Source organism: Dromiciops gliroides, chromosome 4 (assembly GCF_019393635.1).
Source record: "Dromiciops gliroides isolate mDroGli1 chromosome 4, mDroGli1.pri, whole genome shotgun sequence".
Taxonomy (NCBI): Eukaryota; Metazoa; Chordata; class Mammalia; order Microbiotheria; family Microbiotheriidae; genus Dromiciops; species Dromiciops gliroides.
In genome coordinates, this window is record NC_057864.1 from 61,725,664 (window position 1) to 61,744,584 (window position 18,921).

Here is an 18,921-nt window from a genome sequence, read left to right on the forward strand (position 1 = left end):
ACATCAGCACACACCACTATGATTCTTGTAGTCCCAAAAGGAAGGAAATATTAGCTCTCTAGGTTAGGCTCATTATAATGCAAGACTTAATCTGGCCTGTAGACTACTTGAACTTCATGGGCAGCTGGTTATCTGAAGTGAGCTCTGGCAGTCACGAGTATGTTTGAATTATTCATATTCCTATGTAGCAACCTCTCTGTGACACACTCCCAATTTGTACTGCTTGGGACTGGGGACCCAGAGGGTACCTACTTCTAACGCTGTAGGCTCCCTTCACTAGTGGTTTTCCCCAACAACCCTCATGGCAATGGGCACAATTAACTCAGAACAACAGCACTAAGATGGGATAGTAAAAACGGTAGCTGTAAAACACCGCCCCCATCGCACAGACCTGGGGCACGCTCTTTCACAAATAGACCCTGGAAGAGTGGGATCACACTTAGTGTGTGAGGGTAGTTAGGCACAGCTGGAGAATTCACGTGGGCAGCTCACGATTCCTGGTGTACCCGGGGCCTGGAAGGCTTTATTGTCTTCTCAAAGTCCTCAACAAGTATCCCGTGTGGAAGCTTGCTCATTTAGGTTCCCAGCACCTACTCCTCTCTTCTTGAGGGTTAGAGGTCCCATTGCTTGAAGGTGCTTCCTCCCTCAAGTGACTACCCATACCTGAATCCATACCTGTCTTCTGCCTCCAAGGCCTGCAGTGTATCCATTTTACAAAGGGCCAGTGCTAGAAAGGGAGCAAGAGAAAGTCCCTTGCTATCAGGAACAATTCCCTTTCTGGGGCTCTGGTTCTTTAGGACTCTGCCACCCCCCACCTTAGCGATTAAAATCCCTTTAGTGAGGGTTAATTGGTTTGTGACCTCATTCCATTGTTCCTGTTAACTCAATCAGAAAAAGATGTTCACACCTCATAAAGGGATTAGGGAATAGATTCATCTTTACAATTAGCTCTAACACCTCATTACCACTTTGGGATTATATTCTAGCCTTTTGAGGGTAGACCAGTGGATCAAAGACAGCTCCCCTAACTATACAGAATCCCAGGTGCTGCTGCACAAATTGCTATCTGTGTCACTTACTGCTTCCAATCTGCAGTTTATGGCACCTGGGGAAGAAGGAAGGTCACAGGTCAAAAATATAACTTCGTTTGTTAAAGTATGTTACCTTACTTTCCACGTTAGTGGACACTAAGCAAAGGCCTTGAGTGTGACTCCCAAAACTCTCGAGATTTTTTGCACTTAATCTCTAATTGACAGAATGTATGTGGAGAATGTTTTTGAATAGAAGAATCTTCCTGGTTCCACTGTCTATTCCAAGAAAACAACTCCCCTTCCAGAACAATTCCCCTTCCAGAATAGGATTAGGAATTTGGCACTGCATTTCTGAAAGGCTATCAAACCGGGGACCAGGGTATGAATGTTAACTATCTCTCACATCTGTGTGACTACCCTAAGTGTAGCCTAGTTTATCATACATAAGGACATTAACTAAGTGGTCATTTAACCTTTACCTGGGGCAGACCAGGCTAGGTCTAGTTTTTAGCAAGATTTTCCCCTGATTAAACCTGAATCTGCTTCTCTAACAAATCTTGACTATTGAGACCTTTTATTTGTTCTGAGAGAAGTGATTATTTTTCTATTATATTAACAACCAATTATTAAATTAGGATTAAGACTTTTTCTCTCTATTTCCTTATTCAGGAACCAGCCCCTAAAGTCAGTCAATCTCTGAAAGACACTGTTGATTGATGAGATTGCCCAAATCCTCTGGGAATGTGTTTCTAGATCTTGGGTCCAACCCCACCCAACTAGAAAGACCTTACTTTTGTTTAGAGTTATCTACAGAATCTAATTTAGGCGAATTTTTGCCCTTAGGAAATTAGCCCATGCCAATGTACCTCTTGATGGAGTTTAAGAGGAACCTACCTTATGAGGGAGAAAACCCAGTCACAGTTGATGGTCAGTGCTTTCTCTTAGTAACCAAAGAAAAAAACCATGGAGATCACAGAATGCTTAAATACCTTTGGAAGAGGGGGTGCCCCTGACAGGTGAAAGCCAACCCTCCTTGGTGAACAATGAATGAGGAGTGGACATATTAATGAGGAAGTGGGCTAAAAGTCTTCAGCTCCTCTTGCTGAGAATGTGACTTGATCATACAACTCAGATGCCACCAACAATCCGAACAAAGCGATCCAGCCTCTATCAAAAGAGGATAAAAACACCTTTGAAAGACTCCGTGGAGAGGTCTTCTGGGTCTCCTTGAGACCATTATGCTGTCTCTTTGGGAGAAAGCAACTGCCTTGATAAATTGTGCCTTGCATGGCGCTTGATGCTCTCATTCCTTCCAGGGCAAAAGAGACAAAGCTGAAGTGGTGATTTTGAAGTCTATGCTTTCCCTGTGTAGCAGAGTGGATTTAATTAATCAAATCGATTGGGAGACATCCCCAAAGAATTACATGACTCAGTTTCCCAAGTTTTATTGAAATACTGGGATGACCACAGGGAGATTAAACCTGATTAAACCTGAATCTTACCCCAAGGGGGTAAGTGTCTTGAATACGGGGATGAAAAGGGTTATGTTTATTGTGTGAAAAAGTCCTCATTCTCTTCATCTCCTCCTTATTCATGGGAGGTCTTATCCTAATTTGGACTTCCTGGGGTCCTAAGACAACCTCCAAAGCAGGTACCTTTTTCCTTGGAGGTGCGTTTTTGGGGTTTGCTCATCATAAAGTAAATCTAAGGACACATTTGGCCCTTTCTGCGCATGTTCCTAAAGACGTGCTTAAACCTGTCAGACCCAGAGAGTCTGTGTTTATGATATCTCTTTACTTAAGATCTGGTTTCTAGGTGTCCTGTCATCTAGGAATATGAATGGCTATCAATGGTTAATGGTTTCTAGTTACCTTCCCTAAGCTTCTGTTGATATTGTTGGTTGTACTGTAAGGACACAAACCTTAGTTTCTCTGTTAACCCTTTTAGGTACTATTGATAAGGACTCAGGCCTCAGTTTATCTGTTAACCCCTTTTAGCTACAGTTGATAGGTTATCTGTTAGCCCCTTTTAGAGCTCTGGTCTTAGAGCTCAGGTTTTACATTGTCTGTAAATCCTTTTTAACCTCCTCCATCACCTGTCTACAAAGTGCTGTAGTATTTTGTGGCTATAGGAACTCACCTAGGCTTCACACAAGACAGGCAGTGTGGTACAGTGGAAAGTGTTTTGGGCATGGAGTCAGAGAACCTGTGTTCAAATCTCAGTCCCCCTACATACTACCTGTGTGACCTTAAGGAAGTCACTTAACTTCTGGACATTAGTTTTCTAATCTATATAATGAGAGAGTAGAGGACATTTAAATTAGGGATTCTTAATCTTTCTGTGTGTCCTGTCCGCCTCTGGCAGTCATTCTGGTGAAGGCAATGCCTCCCTTTTCAGAAGAATGTTTTTTCGTGGATTTACAAAGGAAACCAATTATATTGAAATAGAAAAATGAGTATTTTTTTAGATGTCCATAGACCCTAGGTTAAAAAGTTGCTCTTAAGAAGGTACCTTATATTAGACTCTATTAAACTTCATCTGTCAAGGCGGCTGGCTGTAACCAAGATATAGCACTGGTGGAGTCAGGAAGACCTAAGTTCAAATCCAGCCTTAGACACTTAATGGCTGCCCTTCATGGCAAGTCACTTCACCTCTATTTGATCTATAAAACAGGGATAATAGCACCTGCTATTCATGGGTCTGATTAAAAAATATTATTAGATGTTTAAGCCTGTTGGGAACTTTTTGTATCCTGATTCTATCCTATAACATGATTTATTTCTTCTAGATTTTTGTCACATATGTATATAAGCTTTATATATATATACATACATATATAAATGTGGATTCTAATGTGTTCCCCCAGTTTGGGGGAAACTGACTAAAAATCACTGATAAAACGAGTTTAGGTTTTTAAGGGTTTATTGGAAAATAGAAAGAAAAAGATTGAGAACAGAATTCTAACAGCCTGGCATTCCTATCTTTCCTCAAATTTCCTGTGAAGTCCTCTGCCGCCACCACCATCAAGTCCGGAAGCCAAAAGGGCCAGCGCTCTCTGCGCAGGCTCCCTTTCCTCCTTCCTGTCTCCTCCCAGACCATAGGAGGCTCCTCTAGTTGATTGGCTGGTAGACTTGATAGACAGCACCCATGAGCAAACATCATTTCCTGACGCCAAGGAAAAGCCACAATGCCTCTGAGGCATTTTCCTCATGGTGGAGCTCTCCACAGCAAGTCTCCAGTAGGTGGCGTCATTCCAATCATTACAATATACACATATATATATATATGCCTTGGTACAAGTAACTGATAAAATATTAAATAGTCAAAATTACTGGGGTACTCCACTAGAGACCTCCCATGTTGACAATCAACCATTTTGAGTCCAGTCATTCAATTATTTTTTAATCCATCTAACTATGGTTTAATCTAGCTCATATCTTATCCAAAAGGATATCATAGGAGATGTTATCAAATACTTTACTAAAATCTTTGATAAAATCTATCTACAGCATTTCCTTGATCAAAAAAAGGACTAAGGTTAGCTTGACATGACCTGTTCTTGATGGGGCGATGTAGATTCTTTGTGGGTACTTCCTTTTCTAGCTGTTCTTTGATAATATGCTCTAGAAATGGACCGAATAGGGTTCAAATTCAAGATCACTGTCTTCTAGTTCACAGACTCCATTCTCTTCTCCTTTTTGTAAGCCCAAACATCTGCCCGGGCATGGGGTACCTTTTCATGACTGTAGTTCATTTGGACCAGGCAGCTTGAACCCATCAGGCTGCTTTCTATCTCTGTACTTATCTTGAGTATCAACTTTCCCTTAGTCATTTTTGTTCTATTCTTTCTCATTCAGATTTCATTCTCCTTGACAAAACAACAGCAAAATATCAGGCAAACAGTTCTGTTTCTCTTTATCAGTAATTTATCAGCATTTCATTCCCCCATGTAAATTATTTCTATGTAAAGAGTGTTTCTAAAAGTGCTTGCTTGGGGGGGGGGCAGAGCCAAGATGGCGGAGGAGAGGCTGTGACTCCCACAAGCTCCAGATAAACCTGTCCACTCACGCCCAAATAATGGGGTAAAAGTGCTTGCTTGAGGTACATGCTTTGGCTCTGAGAATTTAAATGTTCCCTCTGAATTCTTACAGTGTGTTAATTTGCTTAGTAAACTTGTTGTTTTTCCCTCCATGGATGCATAGTGGTAAGTGCTGGTCAAGCTCTGAATTCCTGAAGCCTGGTTTGACAGGATAAATTTGATATCTTGGGCCTCAGGGACTTCATTTTTATAATGGTATAATAATACTTGGCAATCACAGGGCAATTGTGACAGGGCCAATCACAGGGCGATTGTGACAGGGTCCTTGTCAATGTAAACCATGATCAATAGAAGTAAAAATCCTTAGAAACCTTAACAAAGATGTTTGCATTTATTTCAGAGATAGATTGGAGTAAGAGAGTAAGGGGAGAAGACAGAAGTAGGTTTCATCCTTTCTGTAAAACACCAGAAAGGAGGGGAACCCAGGCAGAAGAAAGGTGGTGGCAGTAATACACAAGATGTGGTGCATGCTTGTCATCTTTCCTGAAGTCTCCCAGCTCAGTCTGCCCCAGGGTCTAACATCTGGAGAACTCAAAGGTGTGGAGTGTTTGCCAAACTGGTATTAGTGTCTAATTATAGCTATGGACAAGTCACTTTTCTGAGCCTCAGTTTCTCATCTATAAAATGGGGGTAACAACACCTGTAAGGGCCTACCTGCTAGGCCTGTTGTGAGGCTCCAGTGAGACTGTGCATGGAAAGCACTTTCCAAACCTTTGAGTGCTCACTGTCAGCTGTTAGTTCAGTTCTGCTCTACTTCAACATACAGATGATAATTCTTCCCCATTTCCAAATCTAAATCTGAGATTGCCAGCTTGAGAGACAGGGCAGTAAATAAAAAGTTATAATAAAGATTATATTCCCTAGCTTCAGTTCAGTGGGTCTTATGATCAAGTGCTACATAAGCTAGATGAAATAGGCTGGAAGGAGGGGGTACACTGAGTCTAAGCTACATAGGCTGGCTTTTTTAACTAAAGGAAATGGAAAAAATTGAAAACCAAGAAATGCTTCCAACAAACCAATTGCTGCTTACCAAGAAAGAGGCTGGGACATGTGAATATAAATGACCTCTTTTTCTCCTTAAAAGCATCTAGTCATATTTAATAAACTCAAAAATACATCAGATTGTGGTGCTTCAGGCCTGGAGAGGGGCAAAATGTTCCAACCTTAAAAGAATATAAAAAAAATAACAGAGGGGCAGCTAGATGGTGTAGTGGATAAAGCACTGGCCCCGGATTCAGGAGGACCTGGGTTCAAATATGGCCTCAGACACTTGGCACTTACTAGCTGTGTGACCCTGGGCAAGTCACTTAACCCCCATTGCCTTATTTAAAAAAACAACCCCCCCCCCCTCAAAAGTAACAACAACAGAAAAGAGCCTGAAAAATGCAAATCTGTCCCATTACTTCCTGACAACATGGTAGTGAACTTTGGGAAAGTGATTTCTGACCACTCATGGTAGGAAAGGATGATCACCCGTTTTTGTGAATCTGCAAATCATACTCGGAAAGAAAAGGAAAGAAAAATCATACATAAATTACATAAGCGTGTGATTTCAAAGGAAATGCATTAAATACAAACACATGACTTTGGCTTGTTTATCAGCACTGTGAGTTTCTTGTTTTTAATAGAAATTAAATTAATTGCTTAATATACATAATGTTTTGTTTACTTTCCAGTCCAGTAGCTTTTTAACATTCACTTTCAAGTCCCATGGCAAATACTGTACAACCTCAAAATGCAGCCTGATGTGTGAACTATATCACCACCAGCAACACTAACACAAGGAGTTGGATTTAACCATCAGCTAACAACATATAAAAAAGGAAACATCACACAGACCTGCGGTGGTATCAACATGCATTACCAGGCCAAGGTCCAAAGAAGCTAAACACATACTGTTTTCTAGCAAGTTGGGAGGACACATCAAAAAGGAATCAGGGCAGGGATGACTTTAGCGAGATCCATAGCCGTAGTAGTACGGTTCATCAGGGCGGAATCCATAAGCTGTGGCAGGGCGTCCGAGAATGCCAACTGGCTGACCAAAATTATCGACTCCAAGGCTAAAGGGAGAGGAAAAGAAATCACAGTTGTCAGGTTTCTCATCACAAAGACATAGGGCATGGTTCAAGGAAGAGGTCTGGTATTTTAGAATTCCAAGGTTCTATTCCTAATCGTGACACTGATCTTTGGACTCTCTAACTGTACTCATAATTTTTTCTCTGCTCAAGTTATGCTGTACATTAAATGTACATCATGAAGCATAGACTTCAACAATCTAAAAAAAGATTTTATATGACAAAGTATCCATAGATTTCTTCTAGTAGACAAAACAGAAGCAAGTGTGGGAAAGGGAGTTTTGCCAAGTTATAGTGATAATATCGTGACCTACATGAAGCTGGCATTACTAGCCAACTATGAGTACAGCATGTACAGTGTTGAAGGGTTGCAGCTCTCAGCCAAGGAGGGCTAAGTCCTACAATAAACCTATGGCAGAACGAGGAATAGAATGAGGAATCCTGACACTCAGACCTCTGCAAGTTATGGTGTGTGTCATTTTTAAAGCCTGTTGCTGAATGTTTTAAGGCATAATGTAATGAAATAGTAAATTTCTTCTTGTGACTGATAAAAGGACAAACGTTACTTCCAGACAAATTTATTGCATGTTAATAACCAGAAGCGAAAAAGCTAATCTGCTCTGTGATAAACATGGAAAACCTAAAGGATGGAGAACTTTATCATTTTTAGAAGAGATTCCCTGATCATCAACAAATAATTTGGAAATGAACTGATTCTCCAGATTATCAGAACAATCAAAGAGAGACACAGCAATGGGACAGAGTATTCACTGTGCCAGGCAAATGCAGTGGTTACAGCATGCCCATGCAGAGCTCATGCAGTGGGTACTGGAACAGCTGTTACCCTGCCCCCCCAAAGAACCCACAATAGAGAAATTCAGACTCATGAAAAATTAATTATGTAAATGAATTACATCCCATTGCTTAGAAAGATACTTTGGCCCTCACCATAAAAAACTTGTTAAAATACTAATAAAAAAATTCACAAACCAAACCAAAGAAAAAAAGCCCAGCCTTAACTAAGAAATCCTTGTAGAAATAACGACAGGGTTAGAGCTTTAAAAGGAGATTTCTATCTTGGGTAGGGGCAGTGACAGACTAAATTGTAAATGCCAAGCAACACACAAAACACATCTGCTTCTGTGTCTTTGTTTTCAGGGGTCAGAGGAGTATGATTTCTGGTACCCCTCCCCATATGTGTGTGTGTGTGTGTGTGTGTGTGTATCCCTAAATATAGGCTATATCTGCCTCATAGATCTGACTTTGACTATGTTCTATAATTAGTATTATTTTTCAGCCTACTTTTAATTGATTTTCAGAATGATCTTATTTTAGGGGCATGACCTCTTTTTCACACCACATTTATTTGCACATTTGCTTATTCTGATAGTGTTTTAGAAAAATGTAAAAAAAACCCCGCTTTCTTTGAAATATATCATTTTAAAAGGTTGGTGGAATCTATCAGTATGATTTTTACTATGACTTGGAGCCAATTTCCCCCCTTATGCCCAACTCGACACTGGAGTACATCTCTTTAAGATATTATTTCAGAGATTTGCTTTATGGATAGTGTTTTAGCAATGCATCTCTTCCTGGGAGTGAGGCACACTTCATCTTTTTACTAGTAGAGAAAAGGCTGGTCTACCCAAAATATATGGGAAACAGCTTTGTGGAAGAGCCCTAAAACATTTTGTTCTAAGCACTAGTATGTATAAGACACATACATATCATCCCATTCTGGGTTACTCAAGGATTTGCTTATATAATTTGTGGATTATCCAAGGGCTTTCCTATACTTTCTCTCCTTCCCTCTTCCTCTCTCTTCATTTTATCTACTGACTACATCATAACATCTTCATTAGAGGATTTTTTTTTTTTTGCAGGGCAATGGGGGTTAAGTGACTTGCCCAGGGTCACAGAGCTAATAAGTGTCAAGTGTCTGAGGCCGGATTTGAACTCAGGTACTCCTGAATCCAGGGCCAGTGCTTTATCCACTGCGCCACCTAGCTGCCCCCTTCATTAGAGGTTTTTATATGGCCAAGGAGATGTAAAACTCAAAGTAATTTTGCTACTTATTAGCAACAACTGATTAAAATTTTAATGGGAATAAAAGTTTAAAATTAATTGCCAAAAATACATTTTAGGGGATCATCTATTCATGCCAGGGACATAGTTAGTGACTGATGACCCTAGACTAGTCACTCCCTCTGTTGTCTAGGGAATTCTTTACAACTATAAATTTCAGGCAAAGTGTCAACCTTTATCGGTAGAGATTTCCTTATTTGGGAGTTAGTTCCTTATATTCATGAAATCATAGGTGCAGGCTCTATCTCCTATTGATGCTGCTGCCCCTGTTGCCTGTATAATGGAAAGCAGCCTTTTCCATTAGAGAAGCCACTTAGTTGTAGACTAGGTTAATATTCTTGTTTTTCTATGAGGAAACATTAAGTTTTGCTCTATTTGGATGGCACTTGCATGTGTCCCTTTGGTTTATGAGATAATGGAGATTAAAAAAAGAATATACCATGTTTCCTTACAGCTCTGATGTTTCTCAAGACTGTATATAGTACATGTCTATGGATTAGAAGATGATATAACCATGTCAATCTTATTTCTAGGATTACTTCTTTAAAAATAATTTAAGTCTCTATTCTCAATGTTTGGATCTCAGACTTTGGGTTCTTTAAACCTGGAAAATATCTTAAGTCAATGTACTTTCTTGAAAGTATTGAGAATAATAACCCAAATGATATATTATTGTTCATCAGAAGAGGTAAAGCCTCGATAGTTTTTTCCCCTTCATATTTAAACTTGAGTATAGTGACTATAAAGAGAGAAAAAGAGGACCTTCCTAAGAGTAAAAAATACTTCAACATGAACTACATTATCTAAAACCTAATAAGTCTAAGCATATAAACGTATATCCCAGTTGGTCTACAATTTCCATTAAAACATCCTTAGAAGTCCAGTTGGCATTTACCTACCAGCAAACTAATGACTTAGAATTTTCTCTAAAATTAAAAGGGCCAAAACATTTGTTTAAAAGGACATTTATCATAATTCTAAGGCTATAAATGGCCAACAGAAATCATTTGAAAAATATTGCACACATACATATATATAACATACATGTATGTATAAGTGTATGTATGCTTGCAAAACAGAAAAAAACCCAACCCAGATGTTAAAGAGGACTTTTTACATGCAGCACATTGCAAGGGAGGAAACCAGCCAGTGATAAGATGAATGAATCTATGGTATTCATAGTCTCTTGCCAAGTCTATTTGCCTCACTTCTGTAAAAGGAGATCACCTACCTCGGCTGTTTGTAATGCTTATTTAATGCATATTTGTAAAGCACTTCGAAATCCTTGGATGAAAAGTGCTGCATAAGCGAAAAGCATTATTATGTTATTAACGTTAGGTTACAGTGACAATGGATTTCTTTTCTTCTTTTACAATCTCAGTCCAGTGATAGAAAATACAGAACAAGGAGTATTAGGCATTTTAGTGGATGCTAGGAACAATAGATAAAGAATTGTCTTCAAGTCAACTCTAGGACTACAAGAGACATTCGAGATTAAAGTGATCATTTACTGTCTTCTTGAACAATTCCATGACAGGCTGGTCCAAGTCCTTCCTTCTACCAATTATTTTCTGGATGTCCCCCAAACAAACGCATGCTGGAGAAGTCCCAGCAAGCAGTTTTTTGCTACCTCTCCCTTCTCCCAATGTCTAGCTGGTAAATTTGAATAATCCCACCTAGATGCCTCAGACAAAATCTATGGTATGGAAGAAATAATTTGGGAGAAATTTCGTAGCTTTTATGCAGATTCCCTTCCATCAAGGTGGCAGGGAGCAAGACTGGTAGTCATCCTATGTGAACCTGAAATTAATCACAGAAAAGAATGTTGGGGTTCTATTCCATTGGCAAACTTAGGTGAAGCCAAGGGTTTACACACGTCGGGGAAGAGGGAGCTAGGCCTCGTGAGAAGAGTTGCCTAATTTAAGCTATAATGCAGGGGAAACCTTGTTTCCTGCCAAGTAAAGAAAACTGTGAAGGTCACCATGGTTATGGTGGTGACTGTAACTTGAAATTCAGAGAAAGATGTTCACTGGTAGAGGAAGCTCATGAGAGAGGGCTTGGTTTTAGATGAGACGAAATCTTGGTGGATTTATAGGAGGAGCTGACAGGTTGCTAAAGGAGAATCCATCATTGAGAGTAAATCCTGAAGCTACTTGCTCAGTGGTGCAACAGGAGAGGGGGTAAAGAGACCTTTGGGAGAGGGTTGCTTCTGAACAGGCATCTGTTACTTTCCTTTGCAAGCTTTTGATGTGGCTTGTATAGCCCTGTCTTCGATGTGGTGGAGGTGGAAGTGTGAGTCAGACTTAAGCAATTGGCCTTGTTTGCTGTTACCTCATTGAATTGCTGCATAAGTTAGGGTTCTTGATGTCTAGACTAGGGCTTCTTAAATTTTTTCCACGTACAATTTCTTTGCACCTGAGAAATGTTTATGCAACCCCGGGTATATAGGTACATAAAACAGGTATACAATTCAAATATTTACTGCCAAATTTTTCAAGACTCCCACATTCGGTAACCTGACCCCATTTGGGGTTGTAGCCCACAGTTTAAGGAACTTTGCCCTAGACCATAGAGAGAGTTGAGAGCACTTTATTTCTAGAGTACAGTTTTTACTCTGGAGAGTTCTGAGAGGTGAGGATCAGAGAAAACGGCTAGCTCACCCTCTTGTTGGTCACAGGATCCAGAGCTGTGATGTAGTCCTGTTTTGCTTCCTTCTGCCCCCTCAATACAATTTTTCTTTAACTTCGTCACTACCAGCTTATGAGTGAGGAGTGGCAGTATCACTGGGGAGAGGAGCTTTGCAGAGACTTCTTCCACTTTATCAAAAGTTCACTATTTTTCCAAATTCTCTCTTGGAAGAAACTGTTTAGGATTATTTGAATCGGGTCAACTGTTAGTAACCCTGACCTAGAGGGAAGCTGGAAAGGGCTATGAGTTAACTGAGTTGAAGGGTCACTGTATTTATATTCTTTTTTTCTGATGATCTAAAATATTGTAGCACTATGATATTTTCTTACATTATTAAAATGGACAGTTAAGTATCACTGTTTCCCATTTATATATGGAAAGACTGACATAAGTTTTTGTCTCAAGGCAAAGGGAATCAAAAATATGCTGACAGGCCAAATCAGTAGGCCAAAGTTAAACAAGGTGAACTTGAATAGGTATAAATACATATTCTTGCATTAAGTTTTAAAAAAGTTATTATATCAGCTTAAGGTGGGAAAGATTCCAGAATGAGAAAGATGTAGGAGTATTAGCTGATTACAACCAAGTTTAAAATAAACCAAACAATATGACATATCTGCTGGGGGGAAGAAAGGAAGTGCTGTCTAGGGGAGGGCTCCCTTTCTGGGCAGTGTGGCGTGCTAGAAACCTAAAAGAGAGAGAGAACTGTAGCATCTGGATGCAGATTGAACTGTTTCTGCTTTTTTTCTTTTTTGAGGTTTTTTCCTTGTGCTCTGATTCTTCTTTTACAACATAACTAATGCAGAAATATGTTTAATGTGATTGTACATATATAACCTATATCAGATTGCTCTCTGTCTGGGGAAGGGGGGAGGCAAGGGAGGAAGAAAAATTTGGAACTACAAATCTTATAAAAACAAATGTTGAAAACTATGTTTATATGTAACTGGAAAATAATAAAATACTTTTATGATTAAAAAAAAAAGGAGGAGACCTGGATAAAGCTTCTTCCACTTCCAGCCCTACCCTAACTCCCAAGGTAGTTCTTCAAGGATATGTTAGAAAGCCTCACTTGTTCCAATTTCTTCAATGACCTTAGTTCTGTAGCATGAGAATTTTTCGATGACCCCTTGGATATAGCCACACTTCCTTGGCTTATCCTAACAATTCTTGTGTAACTTTTCACATTTAGTTTAAAGTCTATGACGGACTGTCTTAATAGTCACTTTAAGTGGGATGGGGATGATTTGAGTAGATAGAAATTCTTATGAGTTTTGAATTTATCCTGTTACTAGTATTTAAACCCTAGAACTTTTCAGTCTTTCAACCCCACCTGTACCAGGTCTTGCTCTTCCAAGGAGAGCTCCATATTTACATCAGATACACACTCAAATACACAGTCATGCACACACATATGATTGGGGGGCACGTAAAAGGACACTACAGCTGATCTTGGAGCTAGCATGACTTTGATCCAAGTCCCACTTCTAACATATGACTTAAGCAAGTGGGTCTCAGGCCCCCAAGAATGTGCAGCATAGTTGATGATCTGCATTAGGAGGGAAAACTTTCTCACTAGGAATTCTCTACATTATTAAAATCATGGGCCGGGGCAGCTAGGTGGTGCAGTGGATAGAGCACCAGCCCTGGAGTCAGGAGGACCTGAGTTCAAATCCGGCCTCAGACACTTAACACTTACTAGCTGTGTGACCCTGGGCAAGTCACTTAACCCCAATTGCCTCACTTAAAAAAAAAAAAGAAGAAAAAAAAATCATGGGCCTGGATCTTTTTTGTACATACTTACATGTGTCTGTGTTGTTTTCCCCTATAGAAAGTAGACTCCTGGAGAGTAGGGACTGCTTTGTTTTTGCCTTTGGATCCCTGGCTACCTGGCCCACAGGTGCCTAAGTCTTTGATAGTTATCACTGGAGGGAATGTTCACACTGATGATATTCCAGACCCATTAGACACTGAAGTACAGATTGGGAAAACAAGAGATAGATGGGAACAGTCTCTAAATTTGACACATGCTCTGGACATTTCAAAGCCCTCTTGCCTGCATCTAACTAGCACAGAATAGGAAAGACTTAGCTAAAGAGTCAGAGAATCTAGATTAAAATTGGATTTATGCTACTTCCTACCTGTGTGACCTCACAAATCCCTTAATCCTTTCTGGGCTTCCCCTCTTTCATCTATAAAATGAAGAGGTTGGTCTAGCTGTGTGACCCTGGGCAAGTCACTTAACACTCACTGCCCCTCCAAAAAAAAAATAAAATGAAGAGGTTGGACTCAAGGACTTCCAAGTTTTAGCTGTAAAACTATGGCCCTAAGATCCTTCTCCTAATATGAGATCATATCACTTCATAGAAATAATCAGCAGGCTGTGTGGCATCTTATTCTGAGAAAAGCAATCAGTCACTGGATATAGTGATGTTCTCCCAAATGAAAGCCTTATTTTCAATGAGAATGCTTTGGGGATACCATTGGGGCAGTAGAAGGAATCTGACAAACATTAAAAAAAACCAAAAAACAACCCAACCCCAAACCTAAATGATTATCATTTATAATATAACCACTAGATGGAGCAGTTACTCTATCTTTACTACCATGTGCTTTTAAAAAAAAAAGTTTCCAAGGCAGGATTCTCAAATCCAAACAATTCCTCAACATACATAAATTGATAAAGAGAACAAGCCATGGTTTCCATTACTTTTTCAGCAAATCAATGTCTTTTTTATACAAATGTGAAAGTAATTTAGGTACAGATCTCTGGAATATCAATCTATCAGTCATTTCCAAAAAGTTTTTTGGCTGTGGGGTTCTAGAATGTCAAGAGTGGAAGATCAGCAGCTGATTATTTTGGACACTTTAAAAATTATACTTATGCATGATAAAATACTATTGCAAAACGGTGTCTAAAATTTCCATTTAACATCTGTTAAGGAGAATCTACCTGGCATATGCATGTGTATGTAGAGTATATATATATGTATATATGTGCATATACATTGCAAGGTATTTCCTTAATTCTATGCAAAGATAGCCTCCCTACAACTCTAGACTTCAAATTCTATGCTTTGGGAGAATAGCAACCTAGAGGCGATCACACAGACTTTCCCTAAACTTTTCACAGGAACTCCGTAAGAAACAAAATTGAAATTTACCTTTAGGAGGATCCCTTCAAATTCAACTGTCCTTTTGAAATGCCGATTTGGACGGTAATGCTTCATCTATCCTTTTAGAATTTCAGTGAGATTCTACATCTTATTTATTTGTGCTTTCAGGAATAGAATTTACTAGCTCTATTTTATAGGAATAGAATTTTATAGCTCTATTAATCAAAAAAAATTTCACATTAGACTTGGAGGAAATGGTGAAACTATAAAGTAACTGTAGATATTAAAAGAGTTTTCTTCTCCCTGTTGGCAACTACTTTTAAAGAAAATTATAGATCTAGAGTTGGAAACTATATTGCAGATCATTAGCCCAACTCTCATTTATTAGATGAGCAAAACCAAGGTCCAGATGAAATCAAGTGACTTGTTCAAGATTACACTAGGGTGTAGGCACCAAACTGGATTCTACCTCTGATTCCACTCTCTTTTTTTAGAATAGGTGTTCAATACATGTCAGGTGATCAAATTCAAGCCAATTAATTTCTCCAAACCATGATGGGTACACATTTCTCACAACAACTTATTATTATTATTATAATTTTAAAATTTTTATCATGTCTTTAATTTTATTTTTTCTACAGCATTTATTTTTGGGGGCATTCCTTTTTTTTTTTTTTTTTTGGTGGGGCAATGAGGGTTAAGTGACTTGCCCAGGGTCACACAGCTAGTAAGTGTCAAGTGTCTGAGGCTGCATTTGAACTCAGGTCCTCCTGAATCCAGGGCCAGTGCTTTATCTACTGTGCCACCTAGCTGGCCCCTATTATTATTATTATTTGTTTTTTTGTATTTTTTTTTTTTTAGTGACGCAATTGGGGTTAAGTGACTTGCCCAGGGTCACACACCTAGTAAGTGTTAAGTGTCTGAGGCTGGATTTGAACTCAGGTATTCCTGACTCCAGGGCTGGTGCTCTATCCACTGCGACACCTAGCTGCCCCTATTATTATTTTTTAAAGAAGGTATATGTCAGTTTGGGCTTATACTTTTTGAGCTAATTGTGAGTACTTCTTGACATTGGCCATTTTGTTCTGTCAGGTAATGTCCCATTTTATACCAGTAAATTTATAAAGGTCAGGGTAACACTTAAGACTGCTTAAGTAACCCCTTGGCTAGGTGGATAAGCCCTCTGAATCATTAACAAGCCATCTGGATAATGGCTTGCTTGTCTATTACTAGTTCCATATTTACATAATTTGTCATAGCACCTTTCTTACTTTTAAAATACTGAAATTACTGGGATAAAATGGTGCTCTCGGCTTAAAGAGGAGGCAAAGGGAAAAGTGGCATTTTTTTTTTCTTTCTGATTGTTTAACCATACAATCTGGAAATGAGTGGGTTAAACACCAAACACTACAACTAATTACTATGTAATGCTAACCTTAGTTGCTGGTTCATTTTGAGACCCTTTAAAATATGAACTGTGTATTTTACCCCTATGCACTCTCTTAATGATTTGTTTTTTTAGACTGAAATCACTTCCAGCCATCAGTTATACTCGCGGTCTCTACAGATGCACTTTTCCAAGCACAAATATTTCTTTTTCCTATTGGTCTGCCAGCCCTGTCAGAGCAAATTTCACTTTAAACTAAATGCTATGATACTTAAAACCTCTTGGATTACTCCGGCTGCTAGTGTGATCTATGACCTTCCAAGAATGACAGCTGAACTTTCCAATTTGCTTATACTGCTGGGGAACTAGAAAGCACATGCCAGAGAGGAAAATGTTCCTAATGCTGAGTAGCAAGGAGGGTTCTTGGCTGGGGAGGGGAAGGAGAGAGAGAACTATTAAGTACTAAAAATATTAATAAGAAATGCCCCAAAGTGCATGACCTCACACATAATTCAAAAGTTAACAGAGTCCTAAAAATCCTTTAGTCCAATTAAAACATGTTTAATGATCCTGCCAGTGAGTGAAACTCGAGCACCTCCCCCAGAGCTGTATCTCCATGTGATAATACACTGTCAAAGTGAACAAGCTCCTGTCTTTGTAGAATCTCAAAGCATCATGACAACTAATAAGTTGGGGGCTATGTCAACTCCCCAACTTCCTTTAAAAAACAGACAGAAGTCCTCCACGTGCACAGAATCAAAGCAGGGACACAGTGCAGGTCTCTTGAAGGTTATCCCTTTTGACACACTACAAGTCTCTCTTAAATGAAAGATTTCTGAAGTCCCACAGTGCAAAACTTATGTCACTGGAAGCCTAAAAAACATCCATGTTCATACTCCTTGGGCATATTTATTAAGCAATTCATTTTTCTTCACTGACTTAGAAGGAAAAAGCCTTGACATTATTATTATTATTATTATTTGGTGTAGGAAAACACTCTAATAATTATCTTAAGCAAAATGCTTAACAGAAAGTTTATTTTCTCACAATTTATGCCATTTTTTATTCTCTTCACCTCCTTTTTTGTTCTATAAGCTTCAAAATATATTTCTGCTATGATAAAAAATGTCATCTGGCTAAAAATTATTGAAGACTTTGTTTTCCCAGAGAAATCAAAGCAATACTTTCTAGAACTGTAAGCAAGCCACATGTTTTAAACACAGAGCTAGAGTTTATATAAAACAATTAAGAATATCCCCAAAGCACCTGTTTTTAAACAGCTGAGCAACTGTGACTCAAATTTTTGAAACCTAAATCCAAACCAAATCTACAGTCCCAAATCTGTAAACAAGGTATTTCCTTATAATTCTAATTTTTCAGGTCATTTAAAAAAAAACATTTCTGGTGGGCAGTTTGGGTCAGAAATCTTTGATACTTTCGGGCATACTCTGGTATGAAAGTTACATAGACAAAATGATATTTCATTTTTGCTCTGTGCCTTTCAAATACTTAACAACTTATCCACCATTGATTTCTGCCCCTGAAATTCAGGCTCTGAACTGGCAATAAAGATAGAACTAAATAAACAGCAGGAAATGAAATGCATCCTCTAATCTTCAAATAATATGCAATATCAACTAAACCAGGGGACAAATAGGCTTTCCATTGAACTATAAGTCCTGCAGAAAGGTAGTCAGATAAATGGAATTCCCACTTGAACCTATAGTGCCAAGACCCAATTCAATAATTAAAGTGAGTACATATATTTGAACTATGGTCCCCAATAAAATAAATGCCTTGATGGCTGAAACCATAACATTTCTCTATTAACATCCTCCTATAATACCAAAACACTGCTAGAAACTCTATGGGTACTTGGCAAATATTAACTAAATTCAATGCGGGCTCATATATAGCAGAAAGTGTCAAACCTGTAGTATGCTGGCCAAGCACGGCACAGAAATCCTGAGTACTTCTAACCAAATTAAAAGCCAACTGGCAAATGTTTATGTTTAAGCAAAATAAAGAAAAATACAACACAAAGTAGATAACATTATTTTGTGATTTTTCTAAGCCAACATGCGGCCCTCAGCGTTCTGTTTCTACTTGAATTTGACATCACTTAAGGATACAATTCCTATTTTCTTTCCTGAATGGAAATCTTATTGCCACGTGTAAAAGAGAATTCACATGTCTTTCCAAATCAGTTTGGTCAACAAAGAAATGCCAAGCTAATCTACCTGGTCTCCCTCCCAGTCACCCTAATCTTTTGGGTGAAGAGATATCTTACTGTTGTAAAATTTAACCTTAGACTGTACAGAGTAATGTTTCTCAACTCCCTGTCTTAGGGGAACTTTAAAAAATGTTTACCTCCTGAATTGGTTATACCACTTATTAAATCAATCTAAGTACCTACAGTACCACAAGTTTTCTAATCTTA

General features: G+C 38.8%; 1 protein-coding gene across 2 annotated transcripts in view; it reads right to left on the minus strand.

The window, feature by feature from the left end:
* Positions 1–4,277: 4,277 nt before the first annotated feature.
* Positions 4,278–18,921, minus strand: part of KIFAP3 (kinesin associated protein 3) — a 192,741-nt gene continuing 178,097 nt past the window's right edge. Inside the window, exons 20-21 of one of the 2 annotated variants that reach the window (XM_044005023.1) lie at positions 10,522–10,589; positions 4,278–7,190 (exon numbers count right to left, since the gene is read on the minus strand). In XM_044005023.1, the coding sequence (XP_043860958.1) occupies positions 10,544–10,589 (46 nt within the window). In that variant the 3' untranslated portion in view covers positions 4,278–7,190; positions 10,522–10,543. The remainder of the gene's footprint in view (positions 7,191–10,521; positions 10,590–18,921) is intronic. The other variant, XM_044005022.1, reaches the window with a different exon arrangement.